The sequence below is a fragment of the Erinaceus europaeus genome, chromosome 8 (genome assembly GCF_950295315.1).
Source record: "Erinaceus europaeus chromosome 8, mEriEur2.1, whole genome shotgun sequence".
Classification (NCBI taxonomy): domain Eukaryota; kingdom Metazoa; phylum Chordata; class Mammalia; order Eulipotyphla; family Erinaceidae; genus Erinaceus; species Erinaceus europaeus.
Genome location: NC_080169.1, coordinates 94,159,663 through 94,175,992, shown reverse-complemented (window position 1 = coordinate 94,175,992; position 16,330 = coordinate 94,159,663). Strand labels below are relative to the sequence as shown.

Here is a 16,330-nt window from a genome sequence, read left to right as displayed (position 1 = left end):
ATCTTGCCCCTATGGTAGGGGGCTGGTATGACAGGAATTGATGAGATACATAAAGGTCAAGATAATTATTCTCCATGATGCAAGCAACTTAATTATCCAAAGGTATTTGAGAGAAACATAGGGGTTAAACAAGCAGGGTGAGATATAAGAAAAACAGAGCATGATAGTTATCAAAGCTATAAGGAAATAAAGTTTGGAATTTCACTGACTGATGTCAGGGAGGTGTTTGATGGAGTATGCTTTCTCTAATGATCAAAAGTGAGGTGATTGTGTGAACTCTGGGTGACTATGTGAACTTTGAATGAACCTTAAGGCAGGCAGCCATGTGGCCTGCAGTCAGTGGGGAGAGGCAGTGAGATCTCTGTGGGCTTGAGAGTCTGAAAAGGGAGAACTGAGTCTGAGAGAATGTTTTTCCCCTTTGCTCATCTCGGTGAGAGAGGTTAACAAGGGGGTGTCTTTCCCAGACCGCCATCAAGGATGAGGGGAGTTTTCCCTAAGCTCTGTCAAGCTTACACATAGTCCCACATTCAAGTGTACTATTTTCCAGTCCTGAATGATATTTTATAATAAGTAAGCTTTTCTAAAATTAAAATCCATGTATTCATTCTTGAAGTTTTATTATACCAGTGTTATGCTCATTTACATAGGTGTCTGTGACTGCTTTTACGCTATAAATCTGTAACCATGCAGTTCAGGCAAAAATTATATCATTTTAAATTCTTAACACTTTAATATCAGACACTTTGCAGAAAAGAGAGTGAATTTTGTCTTATTGAGCATAAATTGTAATTGTCAGGAAGTAGTTTAGAGACTGAAAACAGGTAGCAAATCAAAATCACTTTATGTTAAGGCTAAATTTTGTATAAAATATTTTATTTGTTGATTTTAATGAGAGACAGAGAGAGAGAGAAAAAGACTGAGAGAGCAAAGAGAGGGAGAGAGTGATTGTGAGAGAGAGAGGGAGAGAGAGAGACAGAGAGAAAGGGTGAAAGAGAAAGGGTGAGAGAAAGGGTGACAGAGGAGTATTACTCAGTTCTGGCTTAATGGTGGTGCTTGATTGAACCTTGGTTCTCAAAGGCTCAGGCATGAAAGTTTTTTGCATGGTCATGCTATCTCCCCAACTCTATAGTCTCACATCTGAAAATAAGTTCAAATGCAATAGGTCAGGTAATAATAAATGCAATAAGGAATAATTAAATAGTGTAAGTAGGATTGTGAAGGATAGTGCTATTTTTTTTTCCCTCCAGGGTTATTGCTAGGCTCGGTGCCTGCACCACGAATCCACCGCTCCTGGAGGTCATCCTTCCCCCCGCCCCTTGTTGCTCTTGTTGTAGCCTCGCTGTGGTCACCATTATTACCATTGTTGATGTTGTTCGCCGTTGGATAGGACAGAGAGAAACGGAGAGAGGAGGGGAAGACAGAGAGGTGGAGAGAAAGACAGACACCTGCAGACCTGCTTCACTGCCCGCTAAGCGACTCCCCTGCAGGTGGGGAGCCAGGGGCTCGAGGGATCCTTATGCCGTCCCCAGGCTCTGTGCCACGCGTGCTCAACCCACTGCGCCACTGCCCGACGCCCTGGATAGTGCTATTTTAGGAAAAGTGATCATAGAAGACCTCTTTCAGGTGTTGTTAGAGCAGGGAAGTAATAAAATTAAAGAGTCAAATCTCTGACATCTAGAGATGGTAAGAACAATACCCTTCCAGGTGAATTTTTCTTTAGAAGTGAGACAGAAAAAGATTAGTATTGCTCAAAGGTAGTGAGCAAGAAAGAGGGTGGAAAGGGATATGGCCCCAGATTATAGCAGAGGATAAGAAATGGGTTTTCACAAACTATGTTGTTGCTTTTACTCTTAGATGGGATTTAAATAGAAGGTTTAAGCAGATAAGTAAAAAATTTCATTTCAGATAATTTACTTATCTCAGATGAGATTAGACCTAAGGTTGTGACAGTAGGAAGAGAAAGAGGAGACTTGATATGGTTGGATTATAGGTGCTGCAGGTGATCAGATTTTGAATATAATCAAACAGTAGAACTGAGTGAATTGACTGGTAATTGGATGGAGCGGTAAATACAACATCATGGCTTCTGACTTAAAAAAGTTGTCTCTGAGACAGGGAAGATTTCAGAAGAAGAGGTTGGGGGGGGGGGGGCTGCTGGGCAGGGAAGGCTACAGGGTTCTGGAGAGTGCTGCCTGGCCAACTGGGAGTTAGTTTTGGAAAACATTAATTACTAAATTTCCAAAGTCCTCTGATGAAAAAAAAGAGGGAGAGGAATAAAAACCCTTTTTATTGTTCAAAGTTATATTTAGTAATGCTCATTTTAAACCACTTTTGGTGGAACTAAATTTAACAAAATTTTAAGTAAAACTTGTTTTATTAAGAAAATATGTTCTGATTATATAGATTTTATTCATTTTCTTCAATAGACTTTCATAGCTAAAAAAAAATGAAAAAAGAAACACTTGCTATAATGTCCTAATCTTTTCTCTTTTTCGTCACTTTCATCATTTTAATTCTCCTTATTAGGTCTTTATGTCCTCTTCCAACCTTTTGACTCAAAGCAGCAATAAAGCTGTCACATGGACTGCTGAGTTGGAGCTGCTCTTTTCCTTCCCTGATGGATGTGGAAATGTTAGTGACATGTATGTGCCATGGAGAATGTATATGGAACTTCATGGCCCTTGGTCTTATTCTAAGAACTATAATAAACATATTTTAGACCAGAAGAAACCTTTGGGCACTTGTGGTGATAGAACAGTCTTATTTTTACTTCATAAAAACTCTTTGTACCAGTAAAGTTTGTGACATTCTTTTAATTTTAGATCTAATTTCAAAGTCTCAGCCATTTAAAATATTTTGTATGTTTCCATTCACTCTGACTTGATCACCAATTAAAAGAAATAACAGAAAAATATATGTTCAAAAACAAAATTTTCCCTTTAGCAGTGTTATATGTCAAAATTATTTAAGATTGTAATTCTGCTGGGTATAAATTTTCATTTGTTTTCTCAATCTATAAACTGTTTCGGAGAGTTCTTAACTAATTCTCTGATGCAACTACTATACATTCTGCATCACCACTCCCTTTTCTGTTTTCTCTTTAGTCTGATGCTTTAATATTCTGATGAAGAATAAATCAGTCATTCTTATAAATAGGGTTGCATGACAGAGTAATTATCCTATATTCTTAGTATATTTTAACTTTAGACTCACATTGTTTAGATTATTTTCAACATTATTAATGTAGGGACATTCTTCAATGTTCATATGGTTTCTCCTTAATGATAGTACTTGGTGTTATCTCCTGTGTACTCTATTCTTTATATTTTTTCTGTCTTTCCCAATTTGTGATCACTCTGAATACTTGTTATTTCAGAGAAAAATAAACAAATTTCCTTTTTTTTCCCTATGTCAAATGTCATCAAAAAGTCATAGATCACTTGTCCTGTTCTTGTGGTTCATTGGCATCTTAAGGTGCAAACTGTAGATGTATTTGCAGTAATAAATATTAGTTGGGAGTCAGGCGGTAGCACAGTGGGTTAAGTGCAGGTGGCACAAAGCACAAGGACTGGCAGAATGATCCCGGTTCAAGTCCCTGGCTCCTCACCTGCAGGGGAGTCACTTCACAGGCAGTGAGGCAGGTCTGCAGGCGTCTATCTTTCTCTCCCCCTCTCTGTCTTCCCCTCCTCTCTCCATTTCTCTCTGTCCTATCTAACAACGATGACATCAATAACAACAAAAATTACTACAAAAAAAATTAAAAAACAAGGGCAACAAAAGGGAAAATAAATAATATAAAATATATATTAGTTTAAACTATTGCTATAAATTTATTTATTTATTTATTACCAGGACACTGCTGATCTCTGGCTTATGGTGATTCTGGCAACTGATCATTGACTTCCAATGCCTGAGTCATGAATATCTATTGCTTAAAATATTGTGCTATCATTCCATCTCTGTTATGAATCTTAATCAAACTATTTCCTTTTGTTATACTTTATTAGACATATCAGATCCAGCTTCGATGGGTTCCATTTCTTGAGAACTACTAATTAGAGATCTTGAGAACTGATTATTAAATGTATAATTTAAATTAAAGTACAAAAATATAGAAAACAAAGTCTTTTTTTAAGGTTCTAAATGTATAATTTATCAGTAATGTACCTCCCTTTCCTGTTATTCACATTCTTGAGGTTACTTCCATGTATTCCATCTATAAATCTGGAAATATATATTCTATTCTACATCATGCTACCATACTGTTTTTAATTTTTTAATTTTATTTATTTATTGCATAGACATAGCTAGAAATTGAGAGGGAAGGGGGCGATAAAGAGGAAGAGAAACAGAGAGACACCAGCAGCACTACTTCACCACTCATGAAGCTCTACTCCTGCAGGTGGGGACCAGGGGCTCCAATGGGGTCATTGCTCACTATAATCTGTGCGCTCAACCAAGTGCACCACCACTCAGCCCTGCTAAGGTGTTAATGGTATACTATATTACTAGATTACCATATTACCATCTTTTCAGTGATGTCAGGCTGAGAGTTTAATTGGGTATTGTTAAGGAATATGGACAATAGTAGATATTTTAGACTGACTAGAATTTATCTTTTAGAAATCTATTTTTATTCCAAAGTCTATATCTTCTATATGTTATAATTCTCAATCCAGTTTTACCTTTAATTTTTTTCCCCAAACATACTTGTCTCTATGTGAAGACAATAGCAGTATTATCTATATTTCATATTACATTTGTCTTTAGCATAGGGCAAGGTGTTCAAGAATATTAACTTAGTCCCTGAACTTACAAGTTTTTTGTTAATATTCATGAGATGAAAAAATACAAAGCAGGAAAAAATATTTCATGTGATAAAAAGTTGTTATTCATAGAATTAATGTATATATGAGAGACTAGATAGGAAACATTTCTGGAAAGGACTAGTCTGGTTAATGCTGAGATTCAAGTAACCACATTATAAATTATAGGAAGAGCATTCCAAATAGAGGGAGTGGTTAAAGAGAGTCTAAAATAAACCTTTCTTGGTTGTGAAACTACTAGTATGTCCACAGGTGAGGGAGGCCTACAGAAGAAGAATCAATAAAGAGCAGAATATGAATGTTCTAAGTGTCATATAAAACTAGTGGAGGCTTAAGAATAATCTATCATGGACATTAAAAATTACAACAAATTTAATGGTCAAAGCAGTAGATTTATTATCTGATTGTATTGGACAAAACTCTAAAGTAATAATAACATGAGTCTGAACATATGTCTCATTGAATTAAAATCAAGGTATTAGGAAGGAAAGATCTAAGGAAATTTTCTAATTTTCTAAGGAAAGATCCTCATATGATTATTTGGTTTGCTGATAAAATCATTTCCTCTATGTTGCACAATGAGATCTTTATTTTTTATCCTCTGGCTTCCAGAAGTCACTACATTCTTTAAGTCATGAACCCCTCCTCTATCCTCAAACTAGCAACACTAAATTAAATCTAATTTAGCATAGAATTTTTCCTCTTCATTCTATATCACTTGTTAAAATCCCAGCAGAATATTTTTCCATATTTTTTGTTCAAGCAGATAAATCAGAATCAATCAATCAATAAATAAATAAATAAATCAGAGAAGGCTCTTAACAGTATCTATAATGTGCCTTTATAGTAAGGGGACATAGTCCCACAGCTTAGATCAGAGACAATCTTAGAAGTTTATTATTCTCTGAATCACTGTTTTCATTATCTATATTCAGTTAATAATTATATATACAAATGGAAGCCATCATGATAGTTTGCTAACCTAACGCTACCACTTTATTTGGTCTACAGAAGGATCAGCACAGCCAGTTTATTCTGACACTATTAATCATGAAAGAGAGTTACTATCTTCTAAGTTGTCAAAAGGACAGTATCCCAGCTTTAGAAGTCACTCAGGCAGGATAAGTTACTAATTAATCATACTCTTACTAAGTGCATTTTAAAAAAATTGCTCTATAATTTACTCAATAACTTGAACCAATAAAGAATTCATGTTTTACAGATGAAACTGAAATGTAGTAAGGTTGATCTGTTTGCCCAAGATTGCCAGTTTAGGAAACTAAGAAAGTCTGAGAAATTCCTAAATTCACACAACTAGTCACTGATGGAATTTACACTAATTAAGAAAGTGGACACAGAGTTCATGCTGTAATTGATAACCATTCTCTCCCCACTCCCAGTACCTAATCACTTATTAAAGAAGACCAACAAGCAAAGGTATACAATGCCTCAACCTTTATATTATTCAGGATCAAAGATAGAGCATGTGATATTGACTTATATGTGTTAACAAAAACACTTAAAATGAGTCTAGTTGTTAAGATTAAAATATTACCATTTACTGGGTTATTTTGTATGAGAGTGTTTTATAAAAGCTCATTGCCAATGAATTAATTTCTACACAGACTATACCTTGACACTCTGATGTTTTATAATTTTGCAGCAATCTTGCATGGACTTAGACATATACATGAAGAGTACACTGAATCCTTATTTAATCAATGTCACTTTAGCAGCCAAAATGTGTAGCCAAGTGCTTTGCCAAGAACAAGGAGTATGTACAAGGAAGCACTGGAATTCAAGTGACTATCTTCACCTGAACCCAATGAATTTTGCTATTAAAACTGGGAAAGGTGGAAAATACTTCATATATGGCAAACCTACACTAAATGATCTGCGCTACTTTTCTGAAAAATTTCATTGCAGCTGTTATCCTAATGTCAGTTGTCATGAGACATTCAATATGCAAACTACTGATATTGTTCATGTATGCATTACAGATGATATTTGTATAGAAGGATTTATAGGCACAGAACTGAGTACTATTTCTTCTACTTCCAATGAGGAACCTTCTACCACTTCCAGCAATGTTTCATCTTACACTCCATCTACCGAATGTGATCCTGGGATAGACTTTAATGACTGCCTCAAAATCAAGTGTTCAGTAGAAGAGCTACTCAATAATGAAATTCAGAAAGACTGTGAGAGTATGCACAGGAACAATTCTAATTATTTACCTTCTCATAAGATAAATCAAACAACCCGTCATCCCCCAAATGCAGGTGTCATCAAATTTCCAATCTACATATTTTACATTTCAATATCTTTCACATTTTTATATTTTATAGCTTAGCTATCTTTGATTATATTTCTATGTGATCAGTTATTCCCACATATTGAGATTTTTATGGGAATGAGTGATGTGGATCAAAATGCATGGCCTGGATAATAGTTTGCCTTGTTTTTGAGCAAAGATTGCTTTTCAGGATTAAACCAAACATGAAATTACTATAAATTGTTAAACAGAGATCATTAAATAGCAATGTTTATTAAATTCATAATCAGGATGATGCTAGTATATTCATTGACAGGTATATTTTGGTTGAATCTACATTTGATTTGAATCTTGGTACAACATTAAATTTGCTTTACATTACATCAAATTGCTTATTTTCTCATTGCCATGAATCTGCAGCAATTATTTTACATTCTATGAATGTATATATGGAGTTTTTAAACAAGTTATAGTTTTTACTCTATTGAAGACTACCGATAACACTTGGAGGTCTATTTTTCTGTTGAGAAATGTGAAAATTTAAATAACCCAAATTTTCTGTGATGTCTTTATAAGTGCTTTGTCATTAATAATAAAATATATTTTAAAATACAATGAAAATTATATCTGTGAAAATGTTATATACAAGGGCTGATCGTGGCACACCCAGTTGAGCACAGAGTTACCATGCACAAGGGCCTAGATGCAAGTCTCCAAGTTCCCACCTGTAAGGGAGAAGCTTCATAACTGGTGAGGAAATGCTACAGGATTTTCTTTTAATTTTTTAATATTTATTTATTTCCCCTTTTGTTGCCCTTGGGTTTTTTATTATTGTTGTTGTTATTGTTGTTGTTGATGTCGTTGTTAGATAGGACAGATAGACATGGAGAGAGGAGAGGTAGGCAGAGAGGGGAGTGAAAGATAGACCCTTACAAACCTGCTTCACTGCCTGTGAAGCTATGCCCTACAGGTGGGGAGTTGGGTGCTCCAACTCGGATCCTTATGCGGATCCTTGCGCTTCGCGCCACCTGCGCTTAAACCGCACTGCACTACAGCCAGACTCCCAATGCTGTAGGTTTATATTCTACTCTCTTCTTCGCTACCCCCATACTCCTCTTTAAATTCCTCTCTGTCCTAGCAAATAAATATTTTTAAAAAAAAATCGAATGTTATGTACTAGTATAACAATTAGCCTCAAGTATAAAGCTATTTTTTAAAAGTTATCTTTTTTTTATTTTTTATTTAAGAAAGGATTAATGAACAAAAACATAAGGTAGGAGGGGTACAACTCCACCCAATTCCCACCACCCAATCTCCATATTCCACCCCCTCCCATGATAGCTTTCCCATTCTCTAGCCCTCTCGGAGCATGGACCCAGGGTCACTGAGGGTTGCAGAAGGTAGAAGGTCTGGCTTCTGTAATTGCTTCCCCGCTGAACATGGGCGTTGACTGGTCGGTCCATACTCCCAGTCTGCCTCTCTCTTTCCCTAGTAAGGTGTGTCTCTGGGGAAGCTGAGCTCCAGGACACATTGGTGGGGTCTTCAATCCAGAGAAGCCTGGCCAGCATCCTGGTGGCATCTGGAACCTGGTGATTGAAAAGAGAGTTAACATATGAAGCCAAACAATTTGTTGAGCAATCATGGATCCCATGCTTGGAATAGTGGAGAGGAAGTGTTAGGGAGGTACTCACTGCAAACTCTAATGTACTTCTGCTTTCAGGTATATATTTTGCAGTAGTTTATGGATACGTGTAAACATAAGCTCTCTCTCACAGAAACTGGTGTTTATCTAGGTTATGGGACTTGGTTAGAAAGTGAACTACCTGAGATGAAACTAGAGTGTACTATGAAAGGAAAGGTGTCACCCGAGTAATGAAGCTGAAGGGTTGTCATTCCACACATGAAGTCTCTGGACACAGTCTGAGGTGAAGCATGTTGAGGTGGCAATCGTTGCGTTGGTTAGGTTGTGATCGGCAGATGCAATATTATTTGGTATGGATTGGGAGAGGCATACGGGAAATTGGGCCCCATCCAAGGGTTCCAGGACTGGGGGAAGTAGGGGCTCATAGTGGAGATGTGAGGTTCCTGCTGTCTTAGGGTTCAAAAAGACAATCGATAGTTAATGTTATCATCACATTATTTGGTAATTGGGTTAACTTTGAAAAGTCCTTTTGTTATGGTTTGCTGTACAGTATCCAGTATCTTGTATATAGCTGTGCTATTGGATGCTTCTAATCTACTTGTTCTAGGCTTTTGAGAGAGTCCGCATATCAAATACACAGCCTATATATTAAAAAGATTCAGATTGTGTTTTGAGAAACTTTGAGACATACAACTGATTTTCCCCCTCTCATATTAATTAACTAGTGATTTATATGTCTACATTTTGCTAGGAGTGTACATAAACACCATTCCCACCACCAAAAGACTGTGACCCATCCCTCCCACCCACTTCCACCCCCCACTGGCCCAGGAAGCTGCATGTCTACCCCTCACCACAGGGTTTTTACTTTGGTGCCCTACTTACAATTTGATCAGGTCCTGCTTTTAGTTTCCCTTTCAGACCTCTTACTCAACTTCTGTTGATGAGTGGGATCATCCTATACTCATCTTTATCTTTCTGACTTAGTTCACTAAACATAATTCCTTCTAGCTCTATCCAAGATGGGCCAGAGAAGGTGGGTTCATTGTTCTTGATAGCTGCATAGTATTCAATTGTGTATATATACCACAGCTTTCTCAGCCACTCATCTGTTGTTGGGCACCTGGATTGCTTCCAGGTTTTAGCTATTATGAATTGTGCTGCTACACACCTCTTTTTGGTTGGGTGTTATGGAGTCCTTGGGGTATAACCCCAGGAGAGGACTTACTGGATCATATGGAAGGTCCATGTCTAGCCTTCTGAAAGTTTTCCAGACTGCTATCCACAGAGGCTGTACTAATTTACATTCCCACCAGCAATGTAAAAGGGTTCCTCTGTCCCCATATCCTCTCCAGCATTTGTTGCTGCTGTCCTTTTTGATGTATGCTATTCTTACAGGAGTGAGGTGGTATCTTAGTGTTGTCTTAATTTGCATTTATCTGACAATCAGAGACCTAGAGCAGTTTTTCATATGTTTGTTAGCCTTTTGGATCTCCTCTGAGGTGAATGTTTTGTTCATATCCTCTGCCCATTATTGGATGGGGTCATTTGCTCTTTTGGTGCTGTTTGCTGAGCTCTTTATATATTTTGGTGATTAGTTTCTTGTCTGATGTCTGGCATGTGAAGATCTTCTCCCATTCTGTGAGGGGTCTCTCTGTTTGTTCAATAGTTTCTTTGGATGTGCAGAAGTTTTTCAATTTGATGTAGTCCAATTGGTTTGTTTCTGCTTTGGTCTTCCTTGCAATTGGGTTTGATTCATCAAAGATGTCCTTGAGGTGTATGTGGGAAAGTGTTTTACCAATGTTTTCCTCTAAGTATTTGTTTGTTTCTGGTCTGACATCTAGGTCTTTGATCCATTTGGAGTTGATTTTTGTTTCTGGTGAGATAAAGTGGTTCAATTTCATTCTTCTGCATGTTTCAACCCAGTTTTCCCAGCACCATTTATTGAAGAGAGCCTCATTTTTCCATTTAATCCTTTGGGCCCCCAAATCAAAGATTAGATGCTCATAGGTGTTGGGATTTACTTCTGGGCTTTCAATTCTGTTCCACTGGTCTGTATGCCTATTTTTGTTCTAGTACCATGCTGTTTTGATGATGATGGCTTTATAATATTGTTTAAGGTCTGGGAGTGTGATGCCTCCATTTCTGTTTCTTTTCCTTAAGATGGTTTTGGCAATTCTAGGTGTTTTCAGGTTCCAGATAAATGATTGTAGTGTTTGTTCTATTCTCTTAAAGAAGCTTGGTGGAACTTTGATGGGTATTGCATTAAATTTGTATATGGCTCTGGGGAGAATATTCATTTTGATGATATTTAGTCTTCCAATCCATGAGCATGGGATATCTTTCCATTTCTTGGTATCAGTTTCTATTTCCTTGAGTAGCGACTCATAGTTTTCAGCATACAAGTCTTTCACTTCTTTGGTCAACTTTATTCCTAGGTATTTGATTGATTTTGCTGAAACAGTAAATGGGAGTGATTTCTGGATGTCTTCTTCTTCAGATTTAGTGTTCGTATAAAGAAATGCCACTGATTATTGTACATTGATTTTGTAGCCTGATACCTTGCTATATTGCCTAATAACTTCCAGTAATTTTCTACTGGATTCTTTAGGTCTTTCTATGTATACTATCATATCATCTGCAAATAGTGATAGCTTGACTTCTTCCCTTCCAATCTGTATCCCTTTAATTTCTTTCTCTTGCCTGATTGCTATGGCAAGAACTTCCAATACTATGTTGAAGAGTAACGGTGACAGTGGACAGCCCTGTCTAGTCCCCGATCTAAGGGGGAATGCTTTCAGCTTCTGTCCATTGAGTATGATGTTGGCTGTAGGTTTGCTATATATAGACTCCACTATCTTGAGGAATTTCCCATCTATTCCCATTTTTTGTAGAGTTTTGAGCATGAATGGGTGTTGGATTTTGTCAAAGGCATTCTCTGTATCTATTGAGATAATCATGTGGTTTTTGGTTTTGCTTTTATTGATGTGGTGAATGACATTGATTGACTTACGGATGTTGAACCAGCCTTGCATTCCTGGGATGAATCCCACTTGGTCATGATGAACAATCTTTTTGATGTGTTGCTGTATCCGGTTGGCCAAGATCTTGTTTAGTATTTTGGCATCTATGTTTTCAGCCATATTGGTCTGTAGTTTTCCTTTTTTGTTGTGTCCCTATCAGCTTTTGGTATCAGGGTGAAGTTGGCTTCATAAAAGGTGGGAGTATTCCTGTTTCTTCAATCTTATGGAATAGCTTAAGAAGTATGGGTATTAACTGTTTCCTGAAAGTTTTGTAGAATTCATTTGTGAAGCCATCTGGTCCAGGACTTTTGTTGTTGGGGGGATTCTTAATAACGGTTTCAATTTCTTTGTCTGTGATTGGTGCATTTAGATTTTGTAGTTCTTCTTGGTTCAGTTTTGGGAGTGCATAGGTTTCTAGGAATTGTTCCATTTCTTCCAGATTCTCTAGCTTGGTGGCATATAGTTCTTTATAAGATGTTAATAATTGTTAAGTCTTCTTGGCTGATTGATCCTCTAATCATTATGTAATGTCCTTGCCTATCTTTTATTAGTTTATTTAATTTAAAATCTATCGTGTCTGAGATGAGAATGGCTGTTCCTGCCCTTTTTTGTGGACCATTAGCCTGTATGGTTGTTTTCCATCCTTTCACTTTAAGTCTGTGTTTATCTTGTTGTGACAGATGGGATTCTTGCAAGCAGCATATGGTTGGGTTATGTTTTCTGATCCATTCCCCCACCCTGTGCCTTTTGATGGGTGAGTTTAAGCCATTGACATTTATTGATATTATGGATTTAATGTATTGTAGTGCCATTGTTCTAAAAAACAGTTTGTTTGCTCTGATATATTGCAAGTATTATAGTGATGTTCTTGTTTATAAGAGGTCTTTTAGTACCTCTTTCAGGGCCGGCTTGGTGATGGTTGCCTCCTTTAACTGTTGTTTGTCTAAGAAGGTTTTGATCCCTCCATCTAGCTTGAATGAAAGTCTAGCAGGATATATTATCCTTGGTTGAAACCCTTTTTCATTCAGGGTTCGATAGATATCTTGCCACTCCCTTCAGGCTTTTAGAGTTTGAGTGGAGAAATCTGCAGATAGTCTTATGGGTTTTCCCTTGTATGTGACTTTTTGTTTCTCTCTTGCAGCCTTTAGGATCCTTTCTTTATCCTTACTTTTTCTCATTGTGACTATGATGTGTCTTGGTGTCTTCAGGTCTGGGTTGATTCTGTTTGGTACTCTCTGGGCCTCTTGAACCTTGATATCCTTTCTGTTATTCATGTCTGGGAAGTTTTCTTGTATTATTTCCTCTAGAATATTTGCTTCCCCTTCCTCTGGCATGCCAATTATACGAATGTTACTTCTTTTGAGATCATCCCATATGTCTCTGTTGTTGTTTTCAGTGTCTCTCAATCTCTTTTTAAGCTCTTTCACCTCTTTCTTAGTTTTCTCTAACTCATCCTCTGTCTGACTAATTCTGTTTTCTGCTTCTGTTAGTCTGCTTTCCCTTGCCTCAGCTTCTTTCTTCATTACAGCTATTTCAGCTTTCAGTTCTCTAATTGCCTCAAGATAATCAGTATTTTCCTTGGGGGTCTCAACTGTTGTTTCCCTAATACTGCCATTCCTTTCCTCCAATGTTGTTTTCATTTCTGTGATTAATAAGTTTATTATTGCTTGCATACTTTTCTTATCTATGGTTACTTCTGACTGATTTGTTGTTTCTTCTGGGCTCTTGTCTTCATTCATTGGAGTAGCAGTTTTGTTTTTAATCTACCCATTTTTTTTATTTATGTGTTTCTCTTTTTTTTTGTGCTCTGTTGTTCCTCAGTTGTTGTGTCTTGAGTACTAGTAACACTGTACTAAATACCTTTATGACAATTGCACTCACCAACCTCCAGAATTACAGTAGCAGCTGAAGTAAGTATTGAAGTAGTTTAATCGTTACCAGTTAGCCAAACAATTTCTCCAGTCCGTGAAAAAATAGTAACCAAATCCCAGTGAAGAAAGAGAAAAGAAAGAGAGGATAGCAAGAATAGACAGTTATGGAAATCTACTATCCAGTGTATATTCTAGGTGTAACAAGAGGGGAAAGGGAACTAGAGCAGAGATACACACATAGAGAGTCCACTCTGAGTCATATTTCTTCCCCAAAGTAATTCACAAATTCAGAAAGGCAGAGAAGAAAGAAGTGTATGACAAGATTAAAAAAAAAAGAGAGAGAGAGATAAGAGAGAGAAAAGGGAGAAGATAAGAAGAAGAGTTGTAATTAAAGAGCAGTGTAAGGAACTTCCCGAACGCGTATCAGTGAGTTAAAAAAAAAATACCCTGTTTGATGGTATGGGGTATCCTGCTAGTAGCTGGTCCCAGGGACTGCTTATGGGGTGGAGGGGCGGCGGGAAGGATGTATGCTTGAAAATTAAAAGGAAGAAAAAAGAATTTTTTTCCCTACTCTAATTCTTAACCCAAATTAAGCTATAACTGCCTCCTTGGTGTCTAAGGACACCTTATTGGCTGGCCTGCTAAAGGCAGAAAATCTTATTGTCTCCAGGGGAGTGCGTTCGGAGCTCAGAGGCTAGCAGCTTCCGGGAAACCCCCCCCCCCAGACTTTCTCCAAGTCCTTTGATCCAATGAGAGCTATACTCAAGAAGTCTTTGGATCCGCCCTCAGGGTCGCGGTGGACCCTGGAGACTCCCAAGAGGCAGCCCCCAAGCTAAAGTGCTCTCTCCGGGTCCTCTGCCCGCCGCGCTCTGCAACCGGCATTGGAGCCGCCTTCCTGGGCTGTTGGAGGACAATGCCCGGCGCACTCGCCTTGCCCGGCGCCTGGGAAGTCTGGAGCCCCGCTAGTCCGTGTCACCTTTACTCTAATTCTTAACCCAAATTAAATTATAATCACCTCTTTGGTGTCACCCCTTATTGACTGGCCTGCTAAAGGCAGAAAATCCTACCGTTGCCAACGATGCGATCAGAGCACTCGCTGTTAGAAGCTTCTCAGTCTGCCATCTTCCCGCACTCCCGATGAACAATCTTTTTCATATGTTGCTGTATCCGGTTGGCCAATATCTTGTTTAATATTTTGGCATCTATGTTCATCAGACATATTGGTCTGTAGTTTTCCGTTTTTGTTCTGTCCCTATCAGCTTTTGGTATCAGGGTGATGTTGGCTTCATAGAATGTGGAAGGGAGTATTCCTGTTTCTTCAATCTTATGGAATAGCTTAAGAAGTATGGGTATTAACTGTTTCCTGAAAGTTTTGTAGAATTTGTTTGTGAAGCCACCTGGTCCAGGACTTTTGTTGTTGGGGAAAAGTTATTTTTAAAACTATTTCAGGTTTGTCCAGATGTCATTGTATTAAAAGGTAATTATAAGGGAGTTGGGCGGTAGTGCAGAGGGTTAAGCGCAGGTGGCCAAAGAGCAAAACCGGCATAAGGATCCAGGTTTGAGCCCCCGGCTTCCCACCTAGAGGGGCGTCGCTTCACAAGCAGTGAAACAGGTCTGCAGGTGTCTATCTTTCTCTCCTCCCTCTCTGTATTCCCCTGCTCTCTTGATTTCTCTCTGTCCTAACTAACAGCAACAATAACTACAACAACAAGGGCAACAAAAGGGAATAAATAGATACTTTTAAATTTTTTTTAAATATAATTATAAAAAGAGATTGTAGGCTATTAAGCTCTACTCCCAGAAAACTTGCTAAGGAAATCAAGGTGTTGAGCTATACACAAAGATTCACTTTTGTGGTTGAAGAGAAAGCAAGTCAACCACAGATAACAGATTTATATTGAGACAGTTTGATCTGGTTCCACTACACTCTAAGAGATCCATTTAAGTGGGGGGAAAACACAGGCATACAGGCTGAAAGAGTGAGACTTCCCTCTCTTGAGAATGTGTAGGGGGTGTTGTGCTTGAATTGGGTGGTCTTGTCCCAGGTAAAGCACTGTTTATAGACCAAGTATTATCCAAGAATTATTTTAGTAGATGCAGGTGCCACACTGAGTTATCATTCCTCCAGTGCCCCACACCTCCCTCCCCAATAATTTTAAATCATTTTAAAGACAGCCACAGAACCACATGCTCTCTATGAATAGAAGTCAAACTGAAGGTGCAAACACAGAAAAACTGTAGACATCCTTTCCAAAATCAGGGAACTTTCTACATAAAGAAGTTTACATTAGAAATTCATAAAGATATAGAACTAAATGATACACAAATGAAGCGATTTATAAAACAAATCATGAGGACAAATAAATTAAAAATCCTCAACATATAAAAGCAGGTTTGAAAGACAGTAACTCAAGGATTTTTTTTTTAAGGAGACATTAACAAAACCATAGGGTAGAAGGGGTACAACTCCACACAATTCCCACCACCCAATCTCCATATCCCCTCCCCTCCCCTAATAGCTTTCCTATTCTTTATCCCTCTGGGAGTATGTACCCAGGGTCATTGTGCATTGCAGAAGGTGGAAGGTCTGGCTTCTGTAATTGCTTCCCCGCTGAACATGGGCGTTGACTGGTCAATCCATACTCCCAGACTGCTCCTCTCTTTCCATAGTAGGTCGGGTCTCTGGTGAAGCA

General features: G+C 37.9%; 1 protein-coding gene across 6 annotated transcripts in view; it reads left to right on the top strand.

The window, feature by feature from the left end:
* Positions 1-7,707, top strand: part of LOC103121176 (hyaluronidase PH-20-like) — a 36,654-nt gene extending 28,947 nt beyond the window's left edge. For 2 of the 6 annotated variants that reach the window (XM_060196511.1, XM_007531692.2), the window contains exon 5: positions 6,490-7,707. In XM_060196511.1, coding sequence (XP_060052494.1) covers positions 6,490-7,179 — 690 coding nt within the window. In that variant the 3' untranslated portion in view covers positions 7,180-7,707. Of the gene's footprint in view, positions 1-2,526; positions 2,798-3,852; positions 3,951-6,489 lie in introns of those variants that run through there. The other 4 variants (XM_060196513.1, XM_060196514.1, XM_060196515.1 and 1 more) reach the window with 4 other exon arrangements.
* Positions 7,708-16,330: the final 8,623 nt, after the last annotated feature.